Here is a 10,563-nt window from a genome sequence, read left to right on the forward strand (position 1 = left end):
CCTCTTCACCTCCTCTCCCTCTTCACCTCCTCTCCTCTTCACCTCCTCTCCTCTTCACCTCCTCTCCTTTATTCACCCACCCATCCACTCCTTTCTCTTCTCTCTCACCTCCTTCTTCCTTCTCCACCACCTTCCACTCCTTCCTCTTTCCTTCCACTCACCTTCTTTCTTACCTTCCTCTCTTCTCTCTTCTTTTCTTACCTTCCTTCCTCTCTTCTTCACTTCTCTCTCCTCTTTCTTACCTCTCTCTCCCTTTATTCACCCACCTATCCACTCCTTTCTCCTCTTCACTCTCCTCTTCTCTTCACTCACCTTCCACCTCCTCCTTCTCCACCACCTCTTCACCTCCTCTCCTCTTCACCTCCTCTCCCTCTTCACCTCTCCTTCCCTTTATTCACCTGCCTATCACCTTTCTTCCTCCATCACCTTCTATCTCCTCCTCCATCTTCCTTCCATCCTCCTCCTGCCTCCACCACCTCTCCACCTCCTCTCCCCATCTCCCTTTCCACCACCTCTTCACCTCCTCTCCTCCACCTCCTCTCCCTCTCCACCACCTCTCCCTCCCACCACCTCTTCTCCTCCTCTCCCTCCACCTCCTCTCCCTCTCCACCACCTCTCCACCACCTCTCCTCTCCACCACCTCTTCACCTCCTCTCCCTCTCCACCTCCTCTTCTCCACCACCTCTTCACCACCCTCCACCACCTCTTCACCTCCTCTCCCTCTTCACCTCCTCCCTCTCCACCTCCTCCCTCTCCACCACCTCTTCACCTCCTCTCCTCCTCCACCACCTCTTCACCCCCTCTCCACCTCCTCTCCCTCTCACCACCTCTTCACCTCCTCTCCCTCTCCACCACCTCTTCACCTCCTCCTCTCTCCTCTCCACCACCTCTTCACCTCCTCTCCTCTCCACCACCTCCTCTCCTCTCCACCTCCACTCACCTCTCCACCATCTCTCCTCTCCACCACCTCTTCACCTCCTCTCCCTCTCCACCACCTCTCCACCACCTCTTCACCTCCTCTCCCTCCACCTCCTCTCCCTCCACCACCTCTTCACCTCCTCTCCTCTCCACCACCTCTCCCTCTCACTCCTCTCCACCTCCTCTCCACCTCCTCTCCCTCTCCACCATCTCTCCTCTCCACTCCACCCTCTCCACCTCCTCTCCCTCTCCACCATCTCTCCTCTCCATCTCCTCTCCTCTCCACCACCTCTTCACCTCCTCTCCCTCTCCACCACCTCTTCACCTCCTCTCCCTCTTCACCTCCTCTCCCTCCACCTCCTCTCCCTCCACCTCCTCTCCTCTCCACCACCTCATCACCTCCTCTCCCTCTCCACCCCCTCTCCACCTCCTCCTCTCCACCTCCTCTCCCTCTCCACCACCTCTTCACCTCCTCTCCCTCTCCACCACCTCTTCTTCCCCTCTTCACCTCCTCTCCCTCTCCACCACCTCTTCACCTCCTCTCCTCTCCACCTCCTCTCCACCTCCTCTCCCTCTCCACCACCTCTCCACCTCCTCTCCCTCTCCACCACCTCTTCACCTCCTCTCCCCTCCACCACCTCTCCACCTCCTCTCCCTCTCCACCACCGTCTCACCCCCTCTTCACCTCCCTCCTCTCCACCACCTCTTCACCTCCTCTCCCTCTCCACCTCCTCTTCACCTCCTCTCCCTCTCCACCACCTCTCCACCTCCACCACCTCTCCACCTCCACCCCCTCTTCACCTCCTCTCCCTCTCCACCACCTCCTCTCCTCTCCACCACCTCCACCTCCCTCCTCTTCACCTCCTCTCCCTCTCCACCTCCCTCTCCTCTCCACCTCCTCTCCCTCTCCACCACCTCATCACCTCCTCTCCCTCTCCACCACCTCTCCACCTCCTCTCCCTCTCCACCTCCTCTCCCTCTCCACCACCTCTTCACCTCCTCTCCCTCTCCACCACCTCTTCTTCCCCTCTTCACCTCCTCTCCCTCTCCACCACCTCTTCACCTCCTCTCCCTCTCCACCTCCTCTCCACCTCCTCTCCCTCTCCACCTCTCCACCTCCTCTCCCTCTCCACCACCTCTTCACCTCCTCTCCCTCTCCACCACCTCTCCACCTCCTCTCCCTCTCCACCACCGCTTCACCCCCTCTTCACCTCCTCTCCCTCTCCACCACCTCTTCACCTCCTCTCCCTCTCCACCTCCTCTTCACCTCCTCTCCCTCTCCACCACCTCTTCACCTCCTCTCCCTCTCCACCTCCTCTTCACCTCCTCTCCCTCTCCTCCACTTCTCCCTCTCCACCACCTCTCCACCACCTCTCCCTCTCCACCACCTCTCCACCTCCACCACCTCTTCACCTCCTATCCCTCTCCTCTCCCTCTCCTCCACCTCTCCCTCTCCACCACCTCTCCTTGTACAGAAACTAGACCCAGTAGTAGAGGCGTTGGACAGAGGGGAACCAGTGGACCTCAGCTCTCTACCTCCCCCTCCAGGTGCGCTTGGTTTATCAATGACACCCTATTCCCTATATAGTGCACTACTAGGGCCTATAGGCTTCCATTTGAAACTCATCCCTAAAGACCTGCTAGAGACTAGAAGACCAGGGTCTGTATTCATAGTGTCAGTCTCATCCCTAAAGACCTACTAGAGACTAGAAGACCAGGGTCTGTATTCATAGTGTCAGTCTCATCCCCAAAGACCTGCTAGAGACTAGAAGACCAGGGTCTATATTCATAGTGTCAGTCTCATCCCCAAAGACCTACTAGAGACTAGAAGACCAGGGTCTGTATTCATAGTGTCAGTCTCATCCCTAAAGACCTGCTAGAGACTAGAAGACCAGGGTCTGTATTCATAGTGTCTGTCTCATCCCTAAAGACCTGCTAGAGACTAGAAGACCAGGGTCTATATTCATAGTGTCAGTCTCATCCCTAAAGACCTGCTAGAGACTAGAATACCAGGGTCTATATTCATAGTGTCTCAGTCTCATCCCCAAAGACCTGCTAGAGACTAGAAGACCAGGGTCTATATTCATAGTGTCAGTCTCATCCCTAAAGACCTGCTAGAGACTAGAAGACCAGGGTCTGTATTCATAGTGTCTCAGTCTCATCCCCAAAGACCTGCTAGAGGCTAGAAGACCAGGGTCTATATTCATAGTGTCAGTCTCATCCCTAAAGACCTGCTAGAGACTAGAAGACCAGGGTCTATATTCATAGTGTCTCAGTCTCTGAGAGTGTTGATCTGTGATCAGTTTTCCCTTTTAGATCACAATGAAAAAGAGGACATGGGGAACCTGATCCTAGATCAGGACTCCTAATCTGTGACACTTCGTACATTCTGCCCTGACCCCTAAACATCTGATCTCAACCCCCCCGTACGGCGCAACTCCTCTTTCTTCTCATCCCTCTCTCTCTCCTCAGGAGATGCAGTGGTAGAGCGTTCAGCTCCTCCCCAGTCTTCCTCCAGGCCCTCCCCTGCAGCTCCCCCTGCAGCTCCCCCGGTGGCCGACTCCGGTAACACACATACTATTAATGATAATGATGGATTGGATATATAAAGGGTCTTTCTAAAGGGGGAAATCACCTCCATCACCAATGTGTAGCTCCCATCTGGTTGATGCACGGCAGCCATTTTGTGCCAGGTGGCTCAGTGGAGACGTGTGTGTGTGTGTGTGTGTGTGTGTGTGTGTGTGTGTGTGTGTGTGTGTGTGAGACAGCCCTCCCAGCCCCAGGCAGTGTAGGGGAAGCGTTACAGCAGAGGATGGACAGATACAAAGCTGCAGCAGAGGGGGCCAAGAGCAAAGGAGACGACCGCAAGGCACGCATGCACCAGCGCATCGTCAAGGTACACACACATTAAAGGAATGACTGGTGGTTCACGTACACACACACACACACACACACACACACACACACACACACACACACACACACACACACACACACACACACACACACACACACACACACACACACACATCAAAGAAATGACTGGTGGTTCACACACACACACACACACACATCAAAGAAATGACTGGTGGTTCACGTACACACACACACACACACACACAAAGAATGAAAAAGAACTCCAAAAGTTCCATGCTTTTGACAGCAGAAACGTCTCACACACACACTGTAATGTATACCTGCTTGGATATATCGTACTAATGTTTTTTCTGTGTGTGTGTGTGTGTGTGTGTGTGTGTGTGTGTGTATATGTAACAGCAATACCAGGATGCCATCAGGTCTCATAAGGCTGGACGCCCAGTCAACCTGGCTGATCTCCCTGTACCACCAGGTAACCTGCATTTAACTGCAGCTTTTATCATCTACAGTGGGGAGAACAAGTATTTGATACACTGCTGATTTTGCAGGTTTTCCTACTTACAAAGCATGTAGAGGTCTGTAATTTTAATCATAGGTACACTTCAACTGTGAGAGGCGGAATCTAAAACAAAAATCAAGAAAATCACATTGTTTGATTTTGTTTTAGTAATTAATTAGCATTTTATTGCACGACATAAGTATTTGATACATCAGAAAAGCGTAACTTAATATTTGGTACAGAAACCTTTGTTTGCAATTACAGAGATCATACGTTTCCTGTAGTTCTCGACCAGGTTTGCACACACTGCAGCAGGGACCTGCACTGCAAACCTCTCTAGACGTGTATGCCGTAGCGTGTTTGTAGCGTGTACGCCGTAGCGTGTTTGTAGCTTGTACTCCATAGCGTGTTTGTAGCGTGTACGCCGTAGCGCGTTTGTAGCGTGTACGCCGTAGCGTGTACGCCGTAGCGTGTTTGTAGCGTGTACGCCGTAGCGTGTTTGTAGCGTGTACACCGTAGCGTGTTTGTAGCGTGTACACCGTAGCGTGTTTGTAGCGTATTTGTAGCGTGTACACCGTAGCGTGTTTGTAGCGTGTACGCCGTAGCGTGTTTGTAGCGTGTACGCCGTAGCGTGTTTGTAGCGTGTACGCCGTAGCGTTTGTAGCGTACGCGCCGTGGCGTGTTTGAAGCGTGCGCCCGTGGCGTGTTTGTAGCGTGTACTCCGTAGCGTGTTTGTAGCGTGTACTCCGTGGCGTGTACATCCGTAGCGCGTAGCGTGTACGCCGTAGCGCGTTTGTAGCGTGTACGCCGTAGCGTGTTTGTAGCGTGTACTCCGTAGCGTGTTTGTAGCGTGTACTCCGTAGCGTGTTTGTAGCGTGTACTCCGTAGCGTGTACACCGTAGCGTGTTTGTAGCGTATTTGTAGCGTGTACACCGTAGCGTGTTTGTAGCGTGTATGTAGCGTGTACGCCGTAGCGTGTTTGTAGCGTGTACGCCGTAGCGTGTTTGTAGCGTGTACACCGTAGCGTGTTTGTAGCGTATTTGTAGTGTGTACACCGTAGCGTGTTTGTAGCGTGTATGTAGCGTGTACGCCGTAGCGTGTTTGTAGCGTGTACGCCGTAGCGTGTTTGTAGCGTGTACACCGTAGTGTGTACTCCGTAGCGTGTTTGTAGCGTGTACACCGTAGCGTGTTTACCGTAGCGTGTTTGTAGCGTGTACACCGTAGCGTGTTTGTAGCGTGTATGTAGCGTGTACACCGTAGCGTGTTTGTAGCGTGTACACGTAGCGTGTTTGTAGCGTGTACACCATAGCGTGTTTGTAGCGTGTTTGTAGCGTGTACACCGTAGCGTGTTTGTAGCATGTACACCGTAGCGTGTTTGTAGCATGTTTGTAGCATGTTTGTAGCGTGTTTGTAGCGTGTTTTTGTACACAGTAGCGTGTTTGTAGCGTGTGTAGCGTGTCGTGTTTGTAGCGTGTAGCGTTTACACGTGTTTGTAGCGTGTAACTGTAGCATGTTTGTGTGTTTTGTTCTGTGGTTTTGTTCTGTGTTTACTATGTACTGTGTTGTTGTGGCCCAGGCTGTCCTCCGCTGCAGGGCTCAGAGAGCAGCCAGCAGAACTTCATGGGCGTCCTGGAGACGGCCATGAAACTAGCCAATCAGGACGCAGACGCAGAGGACGAGGACGGAACAGGGGAATTGGCCAAGGTAACCACCATGACCTATTATACTGATACTGATGATGTCATGAGATTTCTTGACTCTCAAGATTGTTCTGGAAAGTGGGAAAATATGGATGCTATGTCCTGGACACGCAGAACAGGGAGTATGTTCATGCTTACAATATTTAACTTCCGTTCACTTAACTCTCTCTCGTCTCTCTCTCGTCCCACGTCTCTCTTCTCTCTCTCTCTTCTCGTCTCTCTCTCTCTCTCTCTCTCTCTCTGCGTTCTCGTTTCTCTCTCTTCTCTCTCTCTCTGTTCTTTGTCTCTCTGTCTCTCTCTCTCTCTCTGTCTCTCTCTCTCGTCTCTCTGTCTCTCTCTCTCTCTCTCTCTCTCTCTCTGTCTCCGTCTCTCTCTCGTCTGTCTCTCTCTCTCTCGTATCTGTCTCTCTCGTCTCTCTCGTCTCTGTCTCTCTCTGTCTCTCGATCTCTCTCTCTCGTCTCTCTCTGTCTCTCGTCTCTGTCTTCGTCTCTGTCTCTCTCTGTCTCTCTCTCTCTCGTCTCTCTCTGTCTCAGTCTCTCTGTCTCTCGTATCTGTCTCTCTCGTCTCTCTCGTCTCTCTCTCTGTCTCTCTCGTCTCTCTGTCTCTCTCTCTGTCTCTCTCGTCTCTCTCGTCTCTCTCTGTCTCTCTCGTCTCTCTCTGTCTCTCTGTCTCGCGTCTCTCTCTGTCTCTCGTCTCTCTCTGTCTCTCGTATCTCTCTCTCTCGTCTCTCTCTGTCGTCTCTCTCTCTCTCGTCTCTCTCTGTCTCTCGTATCTCTCGTCTCTCTCTCTCTCTCTCTCTCTCTCTCGTCTCTCTCTCTGTCTCTCTGTCTCTCTCTCGTCCCCCCTCCAGCCTGCAGTGGAGCTCCAGTCCAGAAAGGCAAAGCCCCCGACCCCTCCCACACCAGGTTCCGGAGGCAACACAACACAGGGCTCCAGACTGGGGCTTATGTCTCTCTCGTCTCTCTGTCTCTGTGTCTCTCTCTCTCTGTCTCTCTCTGTCTCTCTCGTCTCTCGTCTCTCTCTGTCTCTCTCGTCTCTCGTCTCTCTCTGTCTCTTGTCTCTCTCTGTCTCTCTGCCTGTGGAGCTCCAGTCCTCGGTGTCTGTCCCACACCAGTCTCTGTGTGTGTGTGTGTGTGTGTGTGTGTGTGTGTGTGTGTGTGTGTGTGTGTGTGTGTGTGTGTGTGTGTGTGTGTCACACATATTCATCGATGTGTTATATTCATCCTTGACGTGAACAAATTCATTCTCCCATTGACACTCTCGACATTAGCTCTCTGTCTCTCCCTACACACACACACACACACACACACACATCTCTCTCTCACGTCTCTCTCTGTCTCCGTATCTCTCGTCCTCTCCATCTCTCCTCTCCTCACACATACATCCACATCCTGACTCCTCCCCCTGTGACGTCCCTTCCTGTGGTGCAGCCCAGCAGCAGTTGGACTTCCTGTTGCTGGGGCGGCGCCAGGCGTGTGTGTGTGTGTGTGTGTGTGGCGCTGCGTTCTAAACAGATGAAGGACATGCAGGGAGCGGTGGTCCATCTCCGATACGCTAAAGGACTGACCAGATGATCAGCGCCACCAAGGAGGCCTGCCTACAGACATCACCAAGGTGGAGGCATTTTACTCCTCACACTGTAGTTCTGCAACACGAGGACTGTGGGTGTTGAGGGCAGGGGGAGAGAGGAGGGAGGCCTGCCTGTAGACATCACCAAGGTGGAGGCTTTACTCCTCACACTGTAGTTCTGCAACACAGGAGGAGGACTGTGGGTGTTAAGGAGGGCAGGAGGAGGGAGGCCTGCCTGTAGACATCACCAAGGTGGAGGCTTTTACTCCTCACACTGTAGTTCTGCAGGAGGACTGTGGGTGTTGAGGGAGGGGGCAGGGAGGAGGGAGGCCTGCCTGTAGACATCACCAAGGTGGAGGCTTTTACTCCTCACACTGTAGTTCTGCAACACGAGGAGGACTGTGGGGGGGAGGGCAGGAGGAGGGAGGCCTGCCTGTAGACATCACCAAGGTGGAGGCTTTTACTCCTCACACTGTAGTTCTGCAACACGAGGAGGACTGTGGGTGTTAAGGGCAGGGGGAGGGAGAGGAGGGAGGCCTGCCTGTAGACATCACCAAGGTGGAGGCTTTACTCCTCACACTGTAGTTCTGCAACACGAGGAGGACTGTGGGTGTTAAGGAGGGGCAGGGGGGAGGGGGAGGAGGGAGGCCTGCCTGTAGACATCACCAAGGTGGAGGCTTTTACTCCTCACACTGTAGTTCTGCAACACGAGGAGGACTGTGGGTGTTGAGGGCAGGGGAGGGAGAGGAGGGAGGCCTGCCTGTAGACATCACCAAGGTGGAGGCTTTACTCCTCACACTGTAGTTCTGCAACACGAGGAGGACTGTGGGTGTTAAGGAGGGCAGGGGAGGGGAGGAGGAGGCCTGCCTGTAGACATCACCAAGGTGGGAGGCTTTTACTCCTCACACTGTAGTTCTGCAACACGAGGAGGACTGTGGGTGTTAAGGAGGGCAGGGGGAGGGAGAGGAGGGAGGCCTGCCTGTAGACATCACCAAGGTGGAGGCTTTTACTCCTCACACTGTAGTTCTGCAACACGAGGAGGACTGTGGGTGTTAAGGAGGGGAGGGAGAGGAGGGAGGCCTGCCTGTAGACATCACCAAGGTGGAGGCTTTTACTCCTCACACTGTAGTTCTGCAACACGAGGAGGACTGTGGGTGTTAAGGAGGGCAGGGGGAGGGAGAGGAGGGAGGCCTGCCTGTAGACATCACCAAGGTGGAGGCTTTTACTCCTCACACTGTAGTTCTGCAACACGAGGAGGACTGTGGGTGTTAAGGAGGGCAGGGGGAAGGAGAGGAGGGAGGCCTGCCTGTAGACATCACCAAGGTGGAGGCTTTTACTCCTCACACTGTAGTTCTGCAACACGAGGAGGACTGTGGGTGTTAAGGAGGGCAGGGGGAGGGAGAGGAGGGAGGCCTGCCTGTAGACATCACCAAGGTGGAGGCTTTTACTCCTCACACTGTAGTTCTGCAACACGAGGAGGACTGTGGGTGTTAAGGAGGGCAGGGGGAGGGAGAGGAGGGAGGCCTGCCTGTAGACATCACCAAGGTGGAGGCTTTTACTCCTCACACTGTAGTTCTGCAACACGAGGAGGACTGTGGGTGTTAAGGAGGGCAGGGGGAGGGAGAGGAGGGAGGCCTGCCTGTAGACATCACCAAGGTGGAGGCTTTTACTCCTCACACTGTAGTTCTGCAACACGAGGAGGACTGTGGGTGTTAAGGAGGGGGCAGGGGAGGGAGAGGAGGAGGCCTGCCTGTAGACATCACCAAGGTGGAGGCTTTTACTCCTCACACTGTAGTTCTGCAACACGAGGAGGACTGTGGGTGTTAAGGAGGGCAGGGGGAGGGAGAGGAGGGAGGCCTGCCTGTAGACATCACCAAGGTGGAGGCTTTTACTCCTCACACTGTAGTTCTGCAACACGAGGAGGACTGTGGGTGTCAAGGTTTAGGAGGGCAGGGGAGGGAGAGGAGGGAGGGAGGGATGGAGGGGGAGGGAAAGGAGGAACATTGAGACTGCAGGAGAAGCCAGGAACAGATGGAGAGGACAGGGGGAGACCAAGACACCTGTGTGTGTGTGTGAGAGAGAGAGATATATATAATCTCCTGCTGTTGACTTTTCACACCTCTCTCTATCTCACTCTGGTGTGTGTGTCAGTGTTTCGGTAATTGTGTTTGTGTGTGTGTACATATTTGTTTATGTGTTAAAATCATCCCTTGACATTACAATTTCACACACCCCTCCACCCTGTCTCCTCTCCCCCCTGTCTCCTCTCCCCCTGTCTCCTCTCCCCTGTCTCCTCTCTCCTGTCTCTCTCTCCTGTCTCTCTCTCCTGTCTCCTCTCTCCTGTCTCCCTCTCCCTGTCTCCTCTCTCCCCCTTCCCCCCTGTCTCCTCTCCCCTTCCCCCTGTCTCCTCTCCCCTGTACCCTCTCTCCTGTCTCCTCTCTCCTGTCTCCTCTCTCCTGTCTCCTCTCTCCTGTCTCCTCTCCCCCTGTCTCCTTCTCCCCTGTCTCCCTCTCCCCCTGTCTCCTCTCCCCTGTCTCCTCTCCCCTGTCTCCCTCTCCCCTTCCCCCTGTCTCCTCTTCCCCCTGTCTCCTCCTCTGTCTCCTGTCTCCTCTCCTCCTGTCTCCTCTCCTCCTGTCTCCTCTCTCCTGTCTCCTCTCTCCTGTCTCCTCTCCTGTCTCCTCTCTCCTGTCTCCTCTCTCCTGTCTCCTCTCTCCTGTCTCCTCTCTCCTGTCTGTCTCCTCTCCCCCTGTCTCCCCTGTCTCTCCCCCATGTCTACTCTCCCTCTGTCTACTCTCCCCTGTCTCCTCTCCTGTCTCCTCTCCCCCTCTCCCCCTGTCTCCTCTCCCCCTGTCTCCTCTCCCCCTCTCTCCTGTCTCCTCTCTCCTGTCTCCTCTCCCCCTCTATCCTTGTTCCTCTCCCCCTGTCTCCTCTCCCCCCTGTCTACTCTCCCCCTGTCTCCTCTCTCCTGTCTCCTCTCTCCTGTCTCCTCCCTCTCCCCTG

At 54.2% G+C, this 10,563-nt stretch overlaps 1 protein-coding gene and 1 long non-coding RNA gene across 3 annotated transcripts; both read left to right on the top strand.

Moving 5' to 3' along the window:
- Positions 1-2,288: 2,288 nt before the first annotated feature.
- On the top strand, positions 2,289-8,002 carry LOC127922354 (uncharacterized). Its single transcript, XM_052506075.1, has 6 exons — positions 2,289-2,466; positions 3,391-3,483; positions 3,687-3,814; positions 4,195-4,267; positions 5,871-6,165; positions 7,852-8,002. Exons 3-6 carry the CDS (start codon positions 3,731-3,733, stop codon positions 8,000-8,002), a joined length of 603 nt encoding a protein of 200 aa, XP_052362035.1. The 5' UTR covers positions 2,289-2,466; positions 3,391-3,483; positions 3,687-3,730.
- A 458-nt stretch (positions 8,003-8,460) lies between these two features.
- On the top strand, positions 8,461-9,507 carry LOC127922355 (uncharacterized). 2 transcript variants are annotated; one of them, XR_008111052.1, is made up of 3 exons: positions 8,461-8,559; positions 8,887-9,219; positions 9,331-9,507. It is a non-coding gene; the product is annotated as an uncharacterized LOC127922355 (long non-coding RNA). The 2 variants fall into 2 exon arrangements; XR_008111051.1 differs by lacking the exon at positions 8,461-8,559 and adding an exon at positions 8,615-8,775.
- Positions 9,508-10,563: the final 1,056 nt, after the last annotated feature.

Source organism: Oncorhynchus keta, unplaced genomic scaffold (genome assembly GCF_023373465.1).
Source record: "Oncorhynchus keta strain PuntledgeMale-10-30-2019 unplaced genomic scaffold, Oket_V2 Un_contig_25414_pilon_pilon, whole genome shotgun sequence".
NCBI classification, from domain to species: domain Eukaryota; kingdom Metazoa; phylum Chordata; class Actinopteri; order Salmoniformes; family Salmonidae; genus Oncorhynchus; species Oncorhynchus keta.